Genomic DNA, 25,229 nt, shown 5'->3' with positions numbered 1-25,229 from the left:
TCAGATTGCTTAGAATTTAAGCACACATCGCTATGTGTGTACCCCCCTTTAGAGGCACCATCAAATCTGTCCAGGTCATTTTAGAATATGTTTGGAGAATAAGCAAAAATGTATGTTTTTTTATGGTTTATTGCTTTATTCTGTGACATCTGTATGTATGCAGCTAATTGAGATTACAACAAAATTCACTGATAAATATGACATATATTTATGTAGTTTATTTACTACATGTCACAGTACATCCACTAGCAAAATATGCATGTTGCTAGTAGCATTAAGTAATCCATTGCAAATAAACATATAGCACAAAGGAAATAATTATGCAAATGCTATTCAAAAGAACAATATTTGAGCAAATAGCAACTGACATTAATCATATATGTCTTTACACATTTTGGTACAATTTTGCCTAAATCAAAAGTTCACTGTTTTGCCCTTGATCAAAGGAATAAATTAAAAAAGTTAGCCAAATATATTAATGTATTTTTAGCATAATTCTTTACAATATAAAAATTTTTGCTGCATCAAATAGTTTTTTTAGTAAAAGTCATTGGCCCAAAATACCTCCTAAACTACACTACCTGATCTTGAACCCATCCCTCAAGCAGGGCATACCTGCCACCCCCAACCTCCACTGTTGGTGTTCATTTAGAGGTTATAATATATATTGTGCCCCGAACGTCCATGAAAAATTATGTTGCAAAAATTGCAGAAATCATGAACCGTTATGTATATGTTGAGTCACAAATATCTCAAGATGCATCAAACAGAAAACATAGAGTTGTCTCTATGTTAATCCTACAAATGCCTACACTAATGCCCGACCATAGAGTAGGGAAATTGTCCAATTAATGATTTGTGGGTAAATGATTGGATACGTTAGTGAAGAAGGTTAGTTAGTGGCCAATGTTAATTTTGACTAGATTTTAAATTTAGTTTTAGTCTTAGTCACTTACTTAACATTGTAGTTTGTTTAAAGTCACATTTTAGTCTCTTTTTTTGTTTTGTTTTAGTCAAATTTTAGTCAGAGGATCTGTTTTCATTTTATTCTAATGTTTGTCAATGTTTTAGTCATAACTTTTGCAAACAATTTAATGATACTGTAATGGATTTGGCTGAAGTTCATTTCTTCAAAATTCCCTTGAGAAGTTTGCAGACCTTTAACTATGTGTTTAGTAATCTAGGCTCAGTAGGCTGAAATTGTGTTACATACTGAGTCTGACTTACTGTAGTGCTCTCATATACTGTATCATATACAAATTAATGCCTTGAGATTGTTAGAACAAAAAAGTGCAATACACAATCATATTTTCTTCACGGTAGGTTATATTTATTTTCTGCAAATATCTAGAACACATAATTGTTCTTTAAAAATGTAGGCCCTCATTCCGAGTTGTTCGCTCGGTATTTTTCATCGCATCGCAATGAAAATCCGCTTAGTACGCATGCGCAATGTTCGCACTGCGACTGCGCCAAGTAACTTTGCTATGTAGAAAGTAATTTTACTCACGGCTTTTTCATCGCTCCGGCGATCGTAATGTGATTGACAGGAAATGGGTGTTACTGGACGGAAACACGGCGTTTCAGGGGCGTGTGGCTGAAAACGCTACCGTTTCCGGAAAAAACGCAGGAGTGGCCGGAGAAACGGTGGGAGTGCCTGGGCGAACGCTGGGTGTGTTTGTGACGTCAACCAGGAACGACAAGCACTGAACTGATCGCACAGGCAGAGTAAGTCTGAAGCTACTCCAAAACTGCTACGAGGTTTGTGATCGCAATATTGCGATTACTTCGGTCGCACTTTTAAGAAGCTAAGATACACTCCCAGTAGGCGGCGGCTTAGCGTGTGTAACTCTGCTACATTCGCATTGCGACCGATCAACTCGGAATGAGGGCCGTAAAACATTAATTTTGGCAAAGATTTTAAATTTAGTTTTAGCCTTAATCTATATTTTTTGCTTTGTTTTATTCAAGATTTAGTCAATGGATCTCAGTTTTCGTATTAGTCTAATATTAATCCTGAATTAAAACTGTTGTCAACAATAATTTTTATTCAAAATTTTCATAGACAAAATGAACACTGTGAGTGGTCTGGCCAAGCTGGCCCAGGCATTCAGGGCTGTCTGCTCTTGCGGGATGCGACTTATTCTTACTTGCTTCTTCCAGGGCCTCAAGAATTCTTCTTGTCTAATGCATCTCTCTTTGCTGTTATACTCGCACTGCAGCTCCACTCGTAGTGACCATGTAATATGGCCACCACAAGGTTACGGTCCCACTGATGTGGTGAGTCATGTTTGGTTCTTCAGTCACGTGAGATTTGCTGGATGGGTGGCAACTTCCAATTGACTCGTTTATCTATGTACATGGCTGCTAGCCCCAACGTCACTGAAGCCCAGGGGGACAGTGACCATGCTTGGCGACCTTGGCATAAGGTGGCCAGAGAGCCACAGTTGCTATGTAGGCTATTAGGTGGTCATATGGTTTTACAAAGCATTTAGAAAAAATGCCCCCTGGATGTTCCCACTCATAACACTGTCTGTGTAGGCTGGTGCTTATGAAAAGAGTAGTCCATACCATGAGAACTTTAAAAGAGAGATTCAGAGAACATCATAATATTTATAAGCGTCTCAGAAATCATAGCATTCCACAACACTTCTCTGAGGTCCATCAAAGTGATCCCTCCTGTCTGTCTGTTCTAGGGGTTGAGTCTATCGATCGGACATCTAGAGGCGGGGATCGCTTTCAATGCTTATTTAAAGCTGAATCTGAATGGATTTTTAGTTTACAAATGCTGTCTCCAGAAGGCCTTAATGAGGCCATGGAATTCCTAGATTGATCTATCTGGAAAATTATGTGCGGGTGGGGGAGACCTTCTCCCCTCTTATATATACTGTCCGGTCAATGGAGGGGACACTGTCTCTCCCCCCTGCATCCTGTTCTAGTGATCTCCTTTTTCTATATGTCTCTTGTTATTTGCTATGCCTACTGTGGTTTGCTAGCACATTTTGACCTATCCTCTCCTTTTACTTCGTTCCATATTTGGTGTAAACCAGCTAAATTCCCTTGGTGGTTTAATAAATAAATATATCAATGAATGAATGAATGAATGAATAAACAAATAAATAAATGAATGAATAAGCAAATAAATAAATCATGTTCACTGTGATTAGTGGAAACACACATTATATTATAGGGACATATTTTATGTTTAGCTTACAAGAGCATGGGCCTATCTTTAAAGTAAATAATTAAGTAGGCTTACCATACTATCCCTTTAAACTGGTACGCCGAAACATGTTGCTGCTCTCTGCTTTATGACCCACTGTACCCTGAATACAGAGACCACAGACCAAGTTTGCTGCACCTGCCTGCGATTAAGTATTGCTGCTGGAACCCTATACTGTCTCACCGCACTTGGTCGCTGTTGAATATTGCTGCAGGGACTTTGTATCAGTCTGCTGCAACTGGCCACGACTCTTACAGTTATATTTTGGAGCATATTTATTATACACATTGTGTGGGAAATCACCTGAAAGCTCGGGATACCTTTAAAATGCAATTATCTACGAAAATATAACGGGTTCCGCAGCAGATATCATTGATTTCTGCTTCTCTTTCCCTGTTTCCCATCACAATAGCGTTAGCCATTGTAGCCCATGGGCTACATATAGCACAATTTACCAGGAGAGGGATTGTCTGGATCTCTCTACGGTAACAGCCACTGGCGCATCCGCTGTCTAATGACCAAATGTGAGCAGAAGGCCCCCAGCATAAAGTGATCCCTGATGAGATCACCTTAGTTTGCACATTGCTGGGATGGGCTCCTATTGAAGCGCCTGACCCTGGATGTGATTTTTAATATATCTGAGCAGAAATTAATTTCTTATTGTCCGAATAGCGGCAATAAGAAATTCGATTTATCAAGTCTAAACTTTCTCTGAGTTGCCATGAGGGGGCAACATTCAGCAATTTAGGGGTGCCAAAATGAAATGATGTCTTTTACTCCCCCCCATCCAAACAGGTTGCGGTGCCCCTGGTGTATGGGGACAGATATTTAGAGACTTGCATGTTTTTCTTAGCATCCTAGGCTATCAGTGCCAGGAAGCCATGCTTGGTCCATTTTCCAAACATGGATGTGACTGTTCGTGCTCCTTCCCCAGTACATGTTAACATGGGATCCGGTATGTAATACTGGCTAACGGGATGCCGGCTGTCAGTATCCCAGCGGCGGCATTCCCATCTGCCTAAATACCGTCAGCAAGGCAGCGAGTCCCCTTCCGTACTTGCTGCGTTCGACACACATTGGTTAGCTTGCCACAGGTTCTAGTGGAAGTTATGGGCAGGTGTCGGTATTCCGGGCGCCGGTTAAATGCCAGCTGTTGGGATTAATGTGTCGGTATCCTGACCGTCGGGATCCCAACAGCCGTCATTTTGACTGCATCCTATGTTTAGAAGGGTAGAGAGAAGGCCTCCTTTTCCATAAATGCTGCTCTCCCTAAATTTTGCTATGCTTTTAACGTAATAAAAGGTGATCAACTTGTACAAAACGCTATGGGGGTATGCAATTAGTTCAAATCATTTCGGAGCTAATGAATTTGCCTCACATGAGTATTCAATTAGGGCCGTTTACTGCCGTTTTGAAGGCATTTTTCGCTAATGCTTTTTCACCTTTTTTAATAAGTGGAAAGGCATTGGCGAAAAATGCCTCAAAATAGACGAAAATTGGCCTGCATTATCGACGGAAAACAAGTGGATTCGCCGATCCACGTGTTTTCCGCCCCTGCCACATTTTTCACCTAGGCAAAAATACGGCCCTGCTATTGTATAGGGCGAATTTCTATTCGCACTAAAAATAGCGAAAAAGCTCAGTTTTTTCACCTAGACGAAAAAACTGTGCTAATTGCATACCCCCGAATGGCATCTTTACTACACTGTTCAAAAAAAATAAAGGGAACACTAAAATAACACATCCTAGATCTGAATGAATGAAATATTCTTATTAAATACTTTGTTCTTTACATAGTTGAATGTGCTGACAACAAAATCACACAAAAATGATCAATGGAAATCAAATTTATTAACCCATGGAGGTCTGGATTTGGAGTCACACTCAAAATTAAAGTGGAAAAACACACTACAGGCTGATCCAACTTTGATGTAATGTCTTTAAAACAAGTCAAAATGAGGCTCAGTAGTGTGTGTGTCCTCCACGTGCCTGTATGACCTCCCTACAACCCACACAAGTGGCTCAGGTAGTGCAGCTCATCCAGGATGGCACATCAATGCGAGCTGTGGCAAGAAGGTTTGCTGTGTCTGTCAGTGTAGTGTCCAGAGCATGGAGGCACTACCAGGAGACAGGCCAGTACATCAGGAGACATGGAGGAGGCTGTAGGAGGGCAACAACCCAGCAGCAGGACCGCTACCTCCGCCTTTGTGCAAGGAGGAACAGGAGGAGCACTGCCAGAGCCCTGCAAAATGACCTCCAGCAAGCCACAAATGTGCATGTGTCTACTCAAATGATCAGAAACAGACTCCATGAGGGAGGTATGAGGGCCCGACGTCCACAGGTGGGGCTAGACGGGCTGAACTGTCATCTTACCTCTATGACTGTTTGTTATTACTAGTGATGAGCGGGTTCGGTTCCTCGGAATCCGAACTTCACCCATTTTACACGGTTCCGAGGCAGACTCCCGCCTTGCTTGGTTAACCTGAGTGCGCCCGAACGTCATCATCCCGCTGTCGGATTCTTGCGAGATTCGTATTCTATATAAGGAGCCGCACGTCGCCGCCATTTTCACTCGTGCATTGGAGGTGATAGGGGGAGGACGTGCAGCGTTCTCTCAGTTGTGTTCAGTGTGCTGCAAATATCTGTGCTCAGTGTGCTGCAAATATCTGTGCTCAGTGTGCTTGCAAATATCTGTGCTCAGTGTGCTGAAAATATCTACGTTCTCTGCCTGAAAAAAGCTCCATATCTGTGCTCAGTGTGCCGCAAATATGTGTGCTCAGTGTGCTTTATTGTGGGGACTGGGGACCACCAGTATTATATAGTAGGAGGACAGTGCAGAGTTTTGCTGACCAGTGACCACCAGTATTATATGTTCTCTGCCTGAAAAACGCTCCTTATCTGTGCTGCATTGTAGTATATAGTAGGAGGACAGTGCAGAATTTTGCTGTGACCACCAGTATATATATAGCAGTACGGTACAGTAGTCCATTGCTCTACCTCATCCATACCTGTGGTGCATTTTAGTTGTGCGCAGTATATATAGTAGGAGGACAGTGCATAATTGTGCTGACCACCAGTATATAATATATAGCAGTACGGTACAGTAGTCCACTGCTCTACCTACCTCTGTGTCGTCAAGTATACTATCCATCCATACCTGTGGTGCATTTAAGTTGTGCGCAGTATATATAGTAGGAGGACAGTGCATAATTTTGCTGACCACCAGTATATAATATATAGCAGTACGGTACAGTAGTCCACTGCTCTACCTACCTCTGTGTCGTCAAGTATACTATCCATCCATACCTGTGGTGAATTTAAGTTGTGCGTAGTATATATAGTAGGAAGACAGTGCATAATTTTGCTGACTACCAGTATATATTATATAGCAGTACGGTACAGTAGGCCACTGCTCTACCTACCTCTGTGTCGTCAAGTATACTATCCATCCATACCTGTGGTGAATTTAAGTTGTGCGCAGTATATATAGTAGGAGGACAGTGCATATTTGTGCTGACCACCAGTATATAATATATAGCAGTACGGTACAGTAGTCCACTGCTCTGCCTACCTCTGTGTCGTTAAGTATACTATCCATCCATACCTGTAGTGCATTTAAGTTGTGCGCAGCATATATAGTAGGAGGACAGTGCATAATTTTGCTGACCACCAGTATATAATATATAGCAGTACGGTACAGTAGTCCACTGCTCTACCTACCTCTGTGTTGTCAAGTATACTATCCATCCATACCTGTGGTGCATTTAAGTTGTACGCAGTATATATAGTAGGAGGACAGTGCATAATTTTGCTGACCACCAGTATATAATATATAGCAGTACGGTACAGTAGGCCATTGCTATTGATATATTACTGGCATATAATTTCTTTCATTTTTCTTTGCATCATGTGCTGTTTGGGGACTATTTTTTAAATCTGCCATCCTGTCTGACACTGCAGTGCCACTCCTAGATGGGCCAGGTGTTTGTGTCAGCCACTTGGGTCGCTTAGCTTAGCCATCCAGCGATCTTGGTGCACCTCTTTTTTTCTTTGCATCATGTGCTGTTTGGGGACTATTTTTTGAAGTACCATCCTGTCTGACACTGCAGTGCCACTCCTAGATGGGCCAGGTGTTTGTGTCGGCCACTTGGGTCACTTAGCTTAGCCATCCAGCGACCTTGGTGCACCTCTTTTTTTCTTTGCATTGTGTGCTGTTTGGGGACTATTTTTTGAAGTGCCATCCTGTCTGACACTGCAGTGCCACTCCTAGATGGGCCAGGTGTTTGTGTCGGCCACTTGGGTCGCTTAGCTTAGTCATCCAATGACCTCGGTGCAAAGTTTAGGACTAAAAATAATATTGTGAGATGTGAGGTGTTCAGAATAGACTGGAAATAAGTGGAAATTATGGTTATTGAGGTTAATAATACTATGGGATCAAAATGACCCCCAAATTCTATGATTTAAGCTGTTTTTGAGGGGTTTTTGTAAAAAAAAACCCAAATCCAAAACACACCCGAATCCGACAAAAAAATTTCAGGGAGGTTTTGCCAAAACGCGTCCGAATCCAAAACACGGCTGCGGAACCGAATCCAAAACCAAAACACAAAACCCGAAAAATGTCCGGTGCACATCACTAGTTATTACCCAGTATTATTTTGTCATTGGACCTAATTCAGCATGGATCGCAAAAGCATAATCTTTCCTGCCCTGTACTGCCATACTTGCAGCACTGCAAACCAACCAAAATACCATAATGCTGATATAAGACCAAATTCAAGGTGGATTGCAAAACAACATTTTCTTCTAATGGGCAAAACCATGGCCCTCATTCCGAGTTGTTCGCTCGGTATTTTTCATCGCATCGCAGTGAAAATCCGCTTAGTACGCATGCGCAATGTTCGCACTGCGACTGCGCCAAGTAACTTTACTATGAAGAAAGTATTTTTACTCACGGCTTTTTCTTCGCTCCGGCGATCGTAATGTGATTGACAGGAAATGGGTGTTACTGGGCGGAAACACGGCGTTTCAGGGGCGTGTGGCTGAAAACGCTACCGTTTCCGGAAAAAACGCAGGAGTGGCCGGAGAAACGGTGGGAGTGCCTGGGCGAACGCTGGGTGTGTTTGTGACGTCAACCAGGAACGACAAGCACTGAAATGATCGCACAGGCAGAGTAAGTCTGGAGCTACTCTGAAACTGCTAAGTAGTTAGTAATCGCAATATTGCGAATACATCGGTCGCAATTTTAAGAAGCTAAGATTCACTCCCAGTAGGCGGCGGCTTAGCGTGTGTAACTCTGCTAAATTCGCCTTGCGACCGATCAACTCGGAATGAGGGCCCATGTGCACTGCAGGTGGGGCAGATATAACATGTTCAGAGGGGATCAGTATGAAATACCTGCAATCAAAATCCCGACGGTCAAAATCCCGACAAGATCAAAATCCCGACAAGCTCAAAATAGCAACATTTAAAATGTCGACAGGACAAAAGTTTTTTACTTTTTTTGGTGTGTATGTTGACATAGGTCGAAATGGGCACCGTATAAGTGTACCGTGTCCCCTCGCATGGCTCTCTGCACTCGCCATGCTCCGAGCATGGTGCCTCGCTGTGCTCGGCACACTATTATATTCCCCATCCAGGGACACTGGGATGGTAAAGTATGAACAAGTCTGTGTCAATGAAAAAAATCATCAAAAACTCATGTCGACTTTTTGACCTGTTGACATTTTAAATGTCGGTATTTTGACCTTGTCTGTATTTTAAATGTCGGTATTTTGACCATGTCTGTATTTTGACCTTGTCAGTATTTTGACCGTCGGTCAATGGTTGACGATATTTTGATAGTCGGGATTTTGATTGTAGGTAAATTGACCGCATCCTGTTCGGAGAGAGTTAGATTTGGGTGGGTTATATTGTTTCTGTGCAGGGTAAATAGTGGCTGCTTTATTTTTACACTACAATTTAGTGTATTTTAGCTTGGCAGAAGTGCGAACGAAAGGATCACAGAGCGACTAAAAAAAAAATTGTGCAGTTTCAGAGTAGCTCCAGACCTACTCAGCGCTTGAGATAATTTCAGACTGTTCAGTTCCGGATTTGACGTCACAAACACGCCCTGCGTTCGGCCAGCCACGCCTGCGTTTTTCCTGGCACGCCTGCGTTTTTTCGAACACTCCCTGAAAACGGTCAGTTGACACCCAGAAACGCCCTCTTCCTGTCAATCACTCTGCGGTCACCAGTGCAACTGAAAAGCTTTGCTAGACCTTGTGTAAAACTACATCGGCTGTTGTGAAAGTACGTCGCGCGTGCACACTGCGCCACATACGCATGCACAAAAGTGCCATTTTTTTGCATCATCGCTGCGCACTGAACATTTTTATCTAGCGATCAACTCGGAATGACCCCCATAGTCCAATGTTTTTAGCTTGCAGTTGCATATGCGTATTATTTAAATACTGTACTTCTACAAACTGGCAATACATATTCACGTAAACTAATGTACATAGCTTAAAATCATTAAGTAAGTGTGTGTTAGCAGTTGGCATGTGCAAATGCAATGGTACCTGGGTCCCAGTCCGATGGAGTAAACCGGCAGGCCTGCCGCTGGTCTTGGAACTAACAGCAGATATAATATGTTCATTTGTAATGCTCTATTTAATCATAACATATTCATTGTAACAGATCCATGTTATTTTTTATCTGTAAAAAGGCACTCTAATTATGGGGCTAATTAAGACCTGATCGCTAGGGTGCGTTTCTTGCATCCCTGTGATCAGGTAGTCGCCGCCTACAGGGGGAGGGTATTACCTTTTTGCAGTTGTGTTATCGCAATTGTTGGCAGAGCTGCACAAACATAAGTTTGTGCAGTCTCTGCACAGCCCAGGACTTACTCAGCCGCTGCGATGATCAGGGCCGGAGCTGACGTCAGAAAACCTCCTTCAAAACGCCGGGTCCGGCCTGCGTTTTTCCAGACAATCCCTGGAAACGGTCAGTTGCCACCCACAAATGGCCTCTTCCTGTCAATCACCTTGCGTTCGCCGATGCGGTCGAAATTCCCGCACCATCCCGTCACTGACCAGTGATCCCCGTTGTTGCGGGCTGTCACGCCTGTGCATTGCGGTGCATACACATGCGCAGTTCAGACCTGATCGCCCGCTGTGTGCGACGCACAGCAACGATCAGTTCTGAATAACCCCCTATATTTGGTGCAGATATATAGTAATGTCACATACTGTATTTATTTTGTCTTCTTTTGATCTCACAGGTGCAGAAAGTAAATACTTTATGCCAGAGTATGAAATACACAGAGAGATTAAAAGACCATCCAAAAATCACTATACTTTGCTACCGCCTCCAAAACCAGCACAAGAAAACATAGTTACTGCAGATGACAAAAAACTGAGTAGCAACAAGAGCAGTCAGACAAAACTGACCAGTTGGGCTGAAGAACTAAAGAAACTCCCTTACCAAGCCTTGAGTAACTCAGTATCCGCTGCTTTCAACAGTCCTTGGTCAATCCCATTTCAAAGACTGGAAAATAGTTCTTCTGCACGTAGCCCATATACATATCAGTCTGGTACACTTTTACCATCACAGACTATAGCAACTTCAACAATGGATCCTCGGGAAACTGAACAAATAGATATTGCTTCTGTTACTAGTGAATCAGTGCCAGAGTCACAAAAGTCTCTCATTTCCCAAAAACCCATCAGCACAGATTTTCCATTTCAGTCCTCTCAAAAAGATGGCAAGTTACACAGAAATGATCCAACTTCTCTGACTCCAGAGCTGTCAACAATATTATCTGAAGAGACTGCACTAACAAGGAGGCATTCAGATCCTTTCTCAAGTTTGCAATACGGACCATACAGTAGTACCGACCCATTCTTAAACCCAGGTAATTTGTGAGTCATTGTGTGGTATGGTAGCTTTGGTGTACAAATGGAGAGATGTTGCAGTGGGTATAGTGAAACAAGTAGGATTTCCCTATGCGATTTCCCTTGATTTCCCTCAGAGCACAGAAGCACCAATATTGACTACTGTATCTGTACTTTCGATTTTGACTATGTATGATTTTGACTAAGGGGGTAATTCCAAGTTGATCGCAGCAGGAAATTTTGTAGCAGTTGGGCAAAACCATGTGCACTGCAGGGGAGGCAGATATAACATGTGCAGAGAGAGTTAGATTTGGGTGGGTTATTTTGTTTCTGTGCAGGGTAAATACTGGCTGCTTTATTGTTACACTGCAAATTAAATTGCAGATTGAACATCCCCCACCCAAATCTAACTCTCTCTGCACATGTTAAATCTGACTACCCTGCAGTGCACATGGTTTTGCCCAACTGCTAAAGAATTTCCTGCTGCGATCAACTTGGAATTACCCCCTAAGTGCCAGTTTTGACTATACTTTGTACTAGATAGTACACGATATAGTCAAGATTGACTTGCCTGCACAGTCTATCTAGCCTTGCGATACCAACCCTGCGGGAGTGCGCATCGGTATCAAATCGGGATCGCAAGGTGGCTAACAGCTTGCGATTTGCATTGACTTTCCTTGCGATTTTGACTATATAGTCAAAATCGAAAGGAGAAATTTCACCGTGTGTACACACCTTAAAGGAGATTAATCTGCAGAGTCAGAACATCATTGGTCACTGTACTTTAGTAAATGGGTGAGCTCAGTTCGAGGATGTCACAAAATGAGACATCAGTGTCTTATATGTTGGAATCAGAATGCATTAGGCCTCTTTTACAAAGCACAACATTATTCAAGAAGAGCAAAAACCCTGCTTGCAGCATTAGATTTCCATAAATGAACATGGGTCAGCGTAATAATATGGTGATGTGTTTCCATTAGCAGAAGCTTGCACCAGTTGATAGGAGAAAAATATTGGAGTGTGCTCTCCTTGCAGCGTATTAAGCAGGTACACTGGGGGCCATACTGTAGTTTTGCAAAGCTGTGCAAAAATGGTTCGGGTTAGGATTACTGAAATAAGATACAGTAAATTGCATTTTTAGGGGCAGCACTGATCTGCTCAAGAACAAACAGCCATATTCACTCTGCATAGTATTAGGATTTTGTTCCACCTCAAGACGGTAGTGATCAGATCCTGTCCTACACTTTTGATTGCATTTTGCATCTTCCAGGTGTACTTTGTAAAACATATCTGTGTGTGTATAGTGCAACTTTAAGTTTTAAACACACAAAAATGGCACATGTACAAAAGGAAGTCTCTACAGTATGTCTGATCATTCTCTCCATTATTTAAAGTAATAAATGAGGCCAAATGAATCATTATTTGAGGAGACAATAGTAAAGTTCATATACTGCATAGCGAAGGGAGTGATACCAAAGTAGGTTAAGCTACCAAGGCTAGTGTAGTGTACCACCAGTGTAAAGAAGGTCCACATTTAATGATTACTGTATGTGTTTATTACTATGGGCCTGATGCAGTGTTGACTGTAAGTTGGCTGTAATTGTTTCTGCATTTGTGTACAAGGTGAAATAAGTGTATATTCACCAGTATGCACAGTTGTATGTATCTCTGCAGTCAGATCGCCCCTATTCTATGCATGGTTTAGTACCCATAATCATCATCAATAGTGTGCAGTTGTACCAGCCCAATACCTGGTACAATTGAGCTTTCACTTATATTCAACTAGTTCCCCTTACTACCCAATAATGCCCCTTCAGCCAATGTGGTGATGCGTTCTACTCTGCAATGATGGTTGATGCATACACTCAGCTCTGGAACATGTTGGGGTTAAGGTTAGGCACTATGGAGAGGGTTAGGGTTAGGCTGTGGGGATGGGGGAGGTTAGGCTTAGGCTGTGGGAGGGGGAGGATAAGCTGCAGGAGGGGTGGGTTACGGTTAGGCTGTAGGCAGGGTCGCCGTCAGCTGTGCCGGGCCTAGGTAATGGAAGGGGGTGTAGCCAATGCAGGAAGGTGTGGCCGGACCCCTACATAGAAAATGTTGAAAGTAATACAGTTATTGCGGATGCAAAGTGTATAGTGGTGGGGGGCAAGAGGACTGATTGACACCGGCGGGTGGCGATCGGGTGTGATCGCTCACCCCCCACCCCCGCACATTTCATGCATCGAGAGAGAGCAGTGACTGATTTTGCAGCTGCCTCTCTCCCAAGCACAGCACATAGCAGCGTGTGTGCTCACCAGGGAGAGAGGCTGCCACTGCAGCAGTCACTGGTTTCCCTACATCAAAGTACAGGGAAGTAGGGGTGCTACTGGCTGCAGGTGGGGCGGGTTAGGATTAGGGGGTAGGATTTGGGTAGAGTGAAAATATTTACCGGGTTGTGTCAGGATTCTGCACGTAGGGATTCGACTGTTGGTCTCCGACTGCTCGGATTTCGTACCCAATCCGCCTCTGACATAACATACATAACTTATACCCTTTGCAGACCGCATTGCAGGGTCACACCCGGTAGCTGTACATGGGTGCTTCCCGGGTGCAACCCTGCAAAAGATCCCTTCAGACTGCACCTCCAACCCAGCATATGCCGGGTTGGTGATGTCACTGGCGACGCGTCTCAGAGGCGGCGCTTAGAGGTCAGATGATACAGAGAATGGGTAACGGGTCACATCGACCCGGCTTACCCGTTCACACCGCATAACGATTCAGGTTGAACACAAGTTCAACCCCGGTTGCTACCAGGGATGGAATACCACGCTCGACCCGGATTATTCCAGCTGGGCCCTTTCAGACCGCACAGCAACTCGGGTTATGCACGCTCATGTGCAGTAACCCGGGTTACAAGATGGTAGTCTGAAAGGGGTATTACATATATGCAGACAGTAAGCCTAATGCAGGTATATTGGATCTATTTCAGACCTGATCGCTAGGCTGCATTTCCGTACAGCGGGCGATCAGGTCTAATCTGCGCATGCCCCACAATGTGCAGGCGCGTCGCACGGGTACAAAGCGGATCGCCACTCAGCGATGGTTTTGTATGAAGGATCCATTTGCAAGGACATTCGTAAGGAGACTAACAGGAAGAAGGCGTATGTGGGCGTCAACTGACCGTTTTCTGGGAGTGTTTGGAAAAACGCAGGCTGTCCATGTGTTTGCAGGGAGGGTTCCTGGCGTCAATTCCGGTCCCGGACAGGCTGATGTGATCGCATTAGCTGAGTAAGCTCTGGGCTGTGCAGAGATTGCACAAAATCTGTTTGTACAGCTCTGCTACACATGCGTTCGCACACTTGCACAGCTAAAATACATTCCCCGGTGTAGACGGCGACTATCTGTTCGCAGCAGTGCAAAAATCGCCTGCTTGCAATCAGGTCTGAATTAGGCCCATAGTTAAAGTTGGGTAGAATCTAAATACATAGACATAATGTACAATACAGCAGCATAATAAATGCATGGATACTATTAGCAGAACAAAATGTAAAGTGTACATCAAAAATTCAGCTTCACACATGTCAAGGGACATACAATTAAGCAGATTAATAAATGTATGGATGCAATCAACTGAACAAATTGCATGGCATACAGAAGAAATTTAGCATCCCACATAGCAAAACACATATAGGTTAGTTTGAGGTGTGGACCAGCTAATAGGCAGTGTGAAGAGACATGGGGGTCTATTCATGCAGCAGTGAAAAGCCCTGTTTTGCGTTAAACAGGGCTTTTCTCTGCTTACCGCAATTCACAGAGCCGGTTACCGTGGAGAAGTCTCTGACTTCTCCAGCGGTACCCCCGCTCTGTGCCTGAATCGCATCACCATACCTTTGTATGGTGAGTGCAATTCATGAAGGTGCGGAAAGCTCTGCTTTCCGCTTCTCCATGGAGTTCAGGTTCGCCATCTGAGGACGGCGTAACCTGAACTGTGGTGCGGAGACGTCAGGGAAGCTCAATGCTTCCATGATCGCTGCTCTGCACCTCGCGCTGGCTCCGCCCCCCGACCTCCCAGCAACCACTGCGGCCGGCCGGGAGGTCAACACCCTGCGCATGCGCAAAGGGACCCACTGCTGGACTCCGCGCATCGCCGGGAGGGATCTCTGGAGAAGACCTCACCGCAGGAGCCCCAGACACCGCAGCGCATCGTCGGAAGGGTGAGTATACATGAATTGCTACTTATCACAGCTATACATCGCATCGAAGAGATGCAATGTATAGTGATAAGTAGCAATTATGTTTTCGTTTTCTACATGAATAGACCCCATGGAGAGCAATAAGAAAATGATGGTATGTTTTAGTGAAAGAGCTTGTTAAGGCAAGAAGTGTAAAGCCTGTGATGGTATGTTGGCAGGTGGATCTGATGTAGTCCTGGCCGAGAGATGGTAGGATGACACATAGCTGGAGTAGACAATGGAGAGGATAACCACGGCAGAGCTCGTGAAAATAATGCAGTTACTGGTCATGGGGTCCCATGGCAACAGGGGTGTGGTATGTTAGGATGACAGTTCTCATATTGACAATTGACATGCATCATGTTGACATGAGAATGTCGACATGGTCAAAATGTTAGATATGCAACACTGAGCATGTTGACAGCAACCATGTCAACTTTCATCATGTCTACATTGATTACATGTAGGCATGATAGAATGTTAACCTAACGTCAATGGTGGCAAAGTGGTCTCTCACCAGTCCAGACAGAAGCGGTGTCTCCAGCGGCATCTTTCGGGTCCCAACTGCTCTGTGATCTTGAATCTGTGATCTTTCGGTGGAGATTCTGTTTGTGATTTGGGTGAGTATTTTATCCCTAACCTACCCACTAATGCCAAACCATAACATCCATCTCCCAATGCCTAACCCGAACCCTCCCTAGCCATAACCATCAACATTCTGAGAATGTCAGCATTTCACATTATGGTGTTGACATGAATGTTGACATGGTAACTGTCAACAATGTGACCGAATTCTTGGCAACAGGGCCAGATGATGGAAATGTGGTTGCAAGAGGGTAGAGTGGAAATGATATAACAGAGGCTGCAGCATTTTCTATGAGAGTAGAAAGCAGGATTGATTGCAGGATAGCAGATGGGTGGATGCAGGTGGGTAGATTCCAGATGCAGGAGAGTGATAGCTCGGAGTCATGTTTTACAGGCAGATGTAGGGATAAATTGTAGGAGAGTTGATGGAATAGGGTGCAGGGTAGGCTGGGAAGTTGTTTATTTTTTAAACTTTCCTTTGAACAGTATTTGTGCCCTAGGAGAACCTATAACATCTAGCTTTACCTTGCAAGCAGTAAAGGGATTATTTATAACCATTGAAAAGTGATGTCAATCATTAAATTGAAATAATATTTACACAAGCTCTTGATATATCAATATCAATTCATATCAATTTATTTGGGAACAATTACTGTATATTATTAGAGATCAGTGTAAATCATGTTCACAGGGGCTGATGATACCACCTACAGTAAATGTTCCACTTTTGTACCGCAAAATCCCATTCATGGATAGATGCAGTAGCACAGTGGCAGCGTCTTTATACCCAGCTACTGTGCTAAATTATGCTAATCCTGTATGATCAACTGCTATGTACAAGAACGCAGCATCAGATCACTCTGTGACCATCGGTCGTCTGAGTAACATTCAGGTTACTCAGAATAACCGCCACAACTCTTCTGACTGGGCCCTGGCATAGCCACTCCCACAAAACAGAGGTGACATGCCTCCATTCTGTGAAACGATTCCTCTATCATCGCCCCCTGCAGGTTGCCACACTGCATGCAAGGTCACAGGACCCGACCTGTATATGCAAAGCACAAGTCCTGTGCGTGCGTCGTTTCCTGAACATTGGGAAACTGCTTGATCGTCGATGCTGCCTGCGACCATGAATCAGACCTTGCATTTGTCACATTTCACAGATTTTATAGTCTATGCCTAAAACTGGGATGACAATAGTCAATTCATTCTCCTTTGTTGTGTAGCCTGGGTAATAAACATTTAAGGCAATCTTCCAGAGAAGAAATGTGCAATATTTCACGTCCAAATTTGTAATGAGGCAATTATTGTGTGCATCATTTCGCTGATCTCTAAATATGTGCATCTACAGAACTTTTATTTATGAGTTACGGGTGTTAGGGGGATTGCTTATGTACAGTTTGTCTTGGTTTATTTCTCTTCTTTACATCAAATAACCTACAATTTAGCATCATCAGAGCCAGCTCAGGTGCATTATTTGTAATATCTTGTCTGCAAGATCCTCAGATTTGTACACTACAAAGGACATTCTAGAGAATCAGAGGCAGCTGTAATCATGCATCTCTCCCTAGGATGAGTCTGCAAGGATTACATTCAATGTTCTGTACGATTTAAATGGAGATGCATATTCTCTGTAGAGTAAAAGTAGATAAGTGGATACATTATAAATATTTAGTATGTAAAGGCCTGGCAGAGTTTTAGGACACACTTTATAGTGGATTTAGATTGTTACTCCACAGGGCACAAATGGAAAATAATTAAGGCTACGCTTTCACATAAATCAAGAGAATAAACTTGAAATGCTAGATTATGAAATAGTTGCCAGAGGGCAGTCTTAAGAGTTCACAATTTAGTTATAAGAACAGAGTGAACATTTTAATGATTTTTAAAGATTGTTTGTTATACTTGTTTGTGAGCATTTTTTTTTAAATGATTTTCATAGCAGCGTTCTCACACGATTGCACGTAAAAAGCCTTTGAAGGTCTTGTAGGAGTTTATTAAGAAAATTGGTCTAATTTAGAAAGCAATCTTTTTATAACAGGGATTTATGGCTTAGTTTATGTTTCTAAATGTGCAACTAAGAGATTTTGTAATTAAAAAGTTATAGCCCATTGGCAAGTAACTGCGTGGTACTGTATCTAACAACCAGAAAATGATTGCTAGTGTACAGTTCACACAGCCTGCATATCCTGTTCAGCCTGTTCTCAGCAAATTATACAACGTACTACACCAGCCTTTGCACAACACATTATAGCCTGGCTGTGCTCCACACCAGCCTGTGTCCTAACAAATGTTTACACCAAGCCAGTACTCACAGATGATCCTTACATCTGTGTATGCACTCCAACGCCAATGGTCAATTTGTCAGCCAATGTCCCCTGAAGCTTAGCTTGGAAACACAGAGCATAGGTCATTCTGGATAGGACATCCTGGGTAATGATAATAGCTATCCAACAACAAAAAAATGTATTTTGCCTTCCTTGCACTCACAGCTACAATCAGTGATGGGGCTTGCCTGCCATCCTATGGGTCAACTATGTAGCGTTGAACATAGTTGTGCTTCTGTTGGTATATGTCACTTGTTTTTGACAGCCATTAGTCATGGTTCTACCTACAGCATCCAGAAGAAGTAGATGGAAATGTCATACCTCCCACCTGTCCCGATTTTAGCAGGACAGCCCTGCTTTTCAGATACTGTCCCACCAGAAAGGTAGGGTGAGCATTACATCACTGCTGCTCTGCAAAATAAATCAGCAGGTGACTTCTAGATAGATGCCGTATCGACTCTAAACAGCGCAGGGTGGTGAGCCAGAGGGCAGCCTACCTGCTTGGGTAGCACTGGGTATGCCCCAAAGTGATGAAAGGGACGTTGCCTCGACACCACATTCTTCCACCCGAGGCCACACCCTCATTCAATAGAGACCATACCCCCTTTTCGGACAGGTGTAGCTTCGGCGTGCAGGGGCACATATCTTTTAATAGTTTTACATCATCCTTACTTTTTACCCTGGACCCAAAATACATTGTATCTGATACTTTCTCTGTCTCTGATTCCTTTGATCTGCTGAAAGAACCACAAGAACCAATTTATTCCATATCATATTGTGGTTACTGCCTCCATCTATAGTGCAAATACAGATATGTCCTTTGTCATCTTGGCTGTGACTAAACTGTGCCCCCGTCCGAATAAGCGCATGCATTGTGTGGGTGATTCAGACCTGATCGTAGATGTGCTATATTTGGTACATCTACGATCACAGTCTCTGACATGTGGGGGAACGCCCAGCACAGGACTAGTCCGCCACGCATGTCGGGCCCTACCACCTCCCTCGCACAGGTGCAAAAGTATCGCATGGCAGCGATGCTCTCACATCTGCCAAGTAGCTCACTGCCTGCGCACCATAGCTGCGCTTCAGGCGGATACCTGCCATGTTCTGGGCAGCAGCGGCTGTGTGACTTCACGCAGCCACCGTGGCCCACCTCAGCAAAGGTGCGAACATATCTGCATTGGTTCTAACGCCATTGGCATGCCCCCTCCTGCCCCGAGACCACCTCTGCCTGTCAATCAGGCAGAGGCGATCGCAGCAGTGAGTTGCTGTGCCGTTGCAGCGATCGGTTCTGAATTAGGCCTAGTGTACACACCCGCTTCCAGTAGGGAATGCATGATGCGCATGCCCAAATGGCTAAACACGCATGCCCGCAAATAGCCACTTGTTGCATACATGCACACATGTGTAGGCACCGTGAGTACGCTGAGAAAAGACATCTCTGTACACTCCTACTAAAACATTTCATGGTCATTGTTGATCATTTTTCTAAAAGGCAAAATCATTTATTCCCAGATATCTACTGTCTGCATCTTACCTTACAGAACCGTTATCAAGGAGCTCTCTATGTCTCAGTCTATCTTTGCACATAGTATGCAAGCAGCGAGGTATGCAGCATTGGATCACAGAAGCCAAGAGGGGGGTGTCTCTTGTGTCATTTACATATTTTAGCACAGCTACTGGGTACACAGATGAAGCAGCTGTACTAATGCCTCCATCTCTGATTTAGACCCTAAATGCCAATTTTTGGTACATCCCCAGTGTACTGAAGACGGCCTTCATGCAAGTCTCTGCCACATTATGACGACTAGGCCATTTACTTCCATGGGTAGAGTTTGCACATAATAATCTTGTTCATGAATCTGAATCTTTATCTTACTTTTTTATTATCTCTGGTAGTCACCCTAAGCGTTCATGCCAGTGGCCAGAGATTGTGATCTCTGATCTCCATGACTTCTTAAAGGAGACACCTGATAACCATCTTCTGTATTTCACAACACATTTGCTTGATACCTGCCATGTTCTGGGCCACAGCGGCTGTGTGACATCACGCAGCCACCGCGGGCCAACCTCAGCGAAGGTGCGAACATACCTGCGTTGGTTCTAACGCCATTGGCATGCCCCCTCCTGCCCCGAGACCACCTCTGCCTGTCAATCAGGCAGAGGCGATCGCAGCAGTGAGTTGCTGTGCCATTGCAGCGATCGGTTCTGAATTAGGCCTAGTGTGATCTCTGATCTCCATGACTTCTTAAAGGAGACACCTGATAACCATCTTCTGTATTTCACAACACATTTGCTGGTGAATGCTGTAGACTGCCTTATAATTACTGGCAGGTAAGAGGTGTTACCACCACCACCAGCTAACTCTTCTCAACGTTGCTCTCGGAGTCATTGGACCATAGCGCATTCCCAACTTCACTCATGCTTCACAAAAATTTCCTGAGAAAGTTTAATTTGGCACACTCAAAGGACCATAGTCCAGCATAAAGTCCTCAGGCTAAAGACTTTGACGCACATGCTTCTATTCTCTCTATAAAGTGTGCTCAGTGTTCAGGACTTCGCCTAAGCAACAAATTACATTTGGTTGTCTGTTCTCTTAGGTATACTGTAGCTTTGTTCTGCTACATTACAGTATATCTGGACAAGTTTTTCTGCCAATCATCACTACCTGTGTGTGACGTTGACCTCCACTGTGTTTCCTGTCCTGGACACCTTAACCTTCCCACTACATTATTTCCCGGTTTGTAAATTCCAGACTTTCATGCGTTAGCATCTTACTCGCACATGTATGTTCTTCCATGATATCCATCACTTCCTTGTGGGGGTCGCTGGTAAAGACTGAATACTTAAATTCTTACACTTCAGGTAAACCAGTACCAACCACTAACTACACAGAGAGTCTGTGCTTTCCCCCACAGTCCGTAGAAGACTGCATATAAATGGCAATTTCCAGAAATTTTCAGCTTTAAAGTACATAATGATCTGGTTTGCATGCATTAGAAATGAATGATAGCGCATCTCTGGATGTAAATGCATTCTCAAGGCAGGATTTCTTTATGCTAATGTATCCCAAAGTGTACTCCTGGGGGTAATATAGAAAGCCAGAAAGGTAACTCATAGGGTAATACAGTATGTTTAAACACATACCTTTATTACACACAATTAAACTCTTATAATGGTAAAAATTAATTGAAGCTTATCTAGATGTCTCCTTACTAAGACTGGAGCATTAACTCCTAGAAATAGCTATGTTTCTGTCCTTACAGGTACCTTTACGAAGCTATCTACATATAATGTTTAGATGTGTCCTCGTACACCAAGCCTCAATATGCCACACAGGGTGAAATGTCTAGCACGACTGAGCCGCACGGAGCAGTATAGCATAGCATCTGTTTCTTTACATTTTGCATCTTATTTAAAATGCAGATGCAGTGAAACACATCTCAGAGTGTATCAGAGACACTGGGATGCAACTTGCACAATGGAACTTGGCATGAGAAAAAGCTGCGCCGCTTCATCACTGCACTTTGTACACAGATTCAGACTCATTGGCACACAGGTGTACACATGTCGCACATCAAATTGATCAGTGTAATCTAGCAAAGTATTTTTTTTTGCTTCCAGTTGTTTTATTTGTGTGAATCAGACACACAAATTGAGAGAATAAGGCGAGTGTCAGCATTCAGAGTCTTACCTCCGGTTATGTTCCCTGTGGTCTTCCTGTTAGCTGGCTGGTGTGGCTGTGGCGGATAGGAGCTGCGGCAGCGAGGTCCTCCGATGCAGCTGCCAGGTGTCTGGAGGCCGGGGTCCAGGTCCTGGAGAGCAGAGCATGGGAGCTGGAGGTGTCTGTTTCCAAGTGTCCTGTTACTGTAGTGTGGCATCTGGGAGGCTGAGGCCAGAGGTAGTGGCTGTGTGCTGGTTCCACATGTGTCCTCTGTGCAGAGAGCCGCCATGTTGGAGACCAAGCCAAGCCAATAGGTATCCCAGTTCGCATCTAGCCAATCCAGTGCTGTTTTCCCTTAGAAAAAGGGGTTGATGCTTAGCTATGGTGCCAGTGCTTCAAGTTACTTGCTTCTGTAAGGTGCTCAAACTCTGTGCTCCCAGGTTAACCCCTGGTATCCTGGTTCTGGGGAGGCCACCCAGTGGTCAGTTCTGTTATTGCAGTCCGTTTCGTCCAGTCCACCTGCCCTTGTGGTTTAACTGCTGGGTCCTCTATCTTATAGAGGGTCTCCGTTTGCTGTCAGTGCTCACAGTGATCCTCTCTTCAACATCGTTTTTCAAGTCATCTCGTCATTCAGTGTTCTTCAGCATCGTTTACCAATCACAAGTCTTCTCTTCATCCAGTGTATTTCAGCGTTGTTTACAAATCACAAGTCATCTCCTCATTTGGTGTTTTTCAGCATTGTTTACAAATCACAAGTCATCTCCTCATTTGGTGTTCTTCAGTATCATTTACAAATCACATCATCTCCTCATTCAGTGTTCTTCAGCATAATTTCCAAATCACAACTCATCTCCTCATTCAGTGTTCTTCAGCATCGTTCACAAATCACTAGTCATCTCTTCATTCAGTGTATTTCAGTATTGTTTACAAATCACAAGTCACTTCTCCATTCGGTATTCTTCAGCACTGTCTACAAGTCACAAACATTTTGTTCTTCAGAACTCACTCGGACTTATCTCCTAGTTGTGCTGTATTATTGAAATCTTATTAAAACTGAATTAATCTTTCTTCAGTGTATCATTCTCAGTCGTTGCCCCCATTGCTTACCCCTCTTCATCTTCGGGCCAACTCTTCAATCCATGAGTAAGAACTATATTCAGCCACCTCATTTCCTTCCTTTGCCAAAAGCTGCTCCTTTAGTCAATTGTCAGTCGTCAGATCCTCAACTCAAGCCGAGCGTGACAGGGAATAGGACCTGGTGCGCTGAGAGAGGCGTGACTGCGGCCACTGTGTATGAGGGCACATCTGTATATTAATCTCTAGTGACCCCTTATACAGAAAGTATGTTGGCTGACATTTGTGGCAATTTAAAAATGGTCTTTTGGTCTCCCAGATGCACCAAAGGACAAAGTAAAGAGTTTATTTTCCTTTATTAGAAAAATTAGAATTTGTAATTAAAAACGAGAATTTGTTGTTAAAAAAAATTAGAAGTTGTTGTTTTGTTAAATTCACCCTTGAGTTTATAGTAAAAATATAGTTAAGATAAATACCGCCAAAATAATGTCTTTCAAATTTTTTTTTTAGTGATGCCGACATCATCCACATTTGCAGCACCATTTACAGCCGTTCTGCCTACAGCTTCTCATCAAGACAATGTCCATCTTCCTGAGCCATCAACTTCCTACTCAGGACTCCGTCCATCTACCTCTTTCATTTCCACCCAAGTTACCAATCCTAGCTCTTTCATTTCCACTGAAGTTACCAATCCTATACAAAGCAGCCTGACCAGAAGAGTTAGTTTCATGGTCGCTCAAGACCTCAATGTTCCGAATCCTCCAGACCCATTTTTACTCTTTCCACCACAAAGTCATACTACTAATCCTTTCTTATAAATGGCAGCTCCTCTTCTTATTATGGTTTTTATTGTTATTTAAACTGGTTTGAAAAAAAAATTAGTAAAACATAGGTTTAATTGTATTTTATACTTGTATTATATTTAACCAAAAGAACCCAATTTAAATGGGAAACATCAAAAAGCATTGTCTGTCCAGAAAAGAAGTAATTATTCTACACAGAGATACTCACTTATCTGAATATTCTTATACTTAATATGGTACAAAATGCCATTTTGAAATATCTAAAATTGTGGAGAAGCTGTGAATGCTGTTTCCAGTATGTCCAATACACCGTCTTCATCACTGACAGTCAGTGTGGTGGTGGTCTGTCTCAGTGTTAATGTGGTTGTGGCAGACCAAACAAGGGCTGGACATGGGTAGCCAGATTTTGCTTGATTGATAGTTTTTTTCTCTTCTGTTCCTGAAGTGCCTCTTTTATGAAATAGGAAATCTATTTATTTTTGTCTTTTTTTTTTTCAAACTGTTAAAATATCTCTTTACAAACAAAGACACAATACTACTGTCTGTATTTAACCTAATATGTTTTTGGATTTTCATCCATTTCATGCACAAGCAGGTGCATGTACTATATGTTGTGTTCTAGCTGATGGTGTTGATTTCTTGCTCACAATGTAAAAAAATAAATTAAAAAAATTATCCTGATTCCCCAAATTGTCTCATGTCTGCGATTGACTCCAGTTTTGTGTACTTTTTGCAGAAATTTTCAAAGTCATATTGCTGATACAGTAAAATACAAAAATGTAGAACATTGTCATCATCAACAATAGTGCCATAATGGCAGTTACTTTATTACTTACTGTATTGCTTCCTCTGATTCTGTTGCTAGTGATAGGAAATATTTATAGACATATGCAAAAATGTAAGTGTACCAAAGAAAATAGAAATAGTCACTTTCACTGATAATCTTCACTTTCTTCTTTACCTTCTGAGCAAGTACTGTAGCTTGTCTGCCACCAATTTTGAAACCACCCCCAGTAAATACTGTATATATTACTTGTAATCCAAGAATGCTGTTGTCTTTGGTGTCCTTAAGCAAGTTTTGGTAAATCTTTAAAAAGTACTAAGTAGTGATAAAAGTGGAGAAGTGAGCCATTGGAGAAATTGCCCATGGCAACCAACCAGCATTGACGTAGCATTTATAATTTCCATACTATAAAGGTATACAGGGCAGCTGATTGGTTGCCATGGGCAACTTCTCCACTGGCTCACTTCTCCACTTTTATCACTGCTTAGTACATGTCCCCCTAAGTGTATATGTTTATACCAAGTAATTCAAAGGTGTGTTCAAGTATTAAAGGTTGCCCACAAATTATATTTAGATGCCTTCAAGATACCCATTCTTTATACACTGTATATATTTTCAATGAATACATTTAATATTAGTTTCATTTATATTTGCCACCCTTCTGTACCTCTTGAATCTATCTGACAT

At 43.0% G+C, this 25,229-nt stretch overlaps 1 protein-coding gene across 10 annotated transcripts in view; it reads left to right on the top strand.

Moving 5' to 3' along the window:
- Positions 1-24,448, top strand: part of ENTHD1 (ENTH domain containing 1) — a 284,474-nt gene extending 260,026 nt beyond the window's left edge. For all 10 annotated transcript variants that reach the window (XM_063938823.1, XM_063938824.1, XM_063938822.1 and 7 more), the window contains 2 exons: positions 10,482-11,114; positions 23,466-24,448. In XM_063938823.1, the coding sequence (XP_063794893.1) occupies positions 10,482-11,114; positions 23,466-23,773 (941 nt within the window). In that variant the 3' untranslated portion in view covers positions 23,774-24,448. The remainder of the gene's footprint in view (positions 1-10,481; positions 11,115-23,465) is intronic.
- The last annotated feature ends 781 nt before the right edge of the window (positions 24,449-25,229 follow it).

Source organism: Pseudophryne corroboree, chromosome 9 (assembly GCF_028390025.1).
Source record: "Pseudophryne corroboree isolate aPseCor3 chromosome 9, aPseCor3.hap2, whole genome shotgun sequence".
NCBI lineage: Eukaryota > Metazoa > Chordata > Amphibia > Anura > Myobatrachidae > Pseudophryne > Pseudophryne corroboree.
Note: the sequence above shows the minus strand (reverse complement) of the source record. Positions and strands in the feature narration are given on the sequence as shown.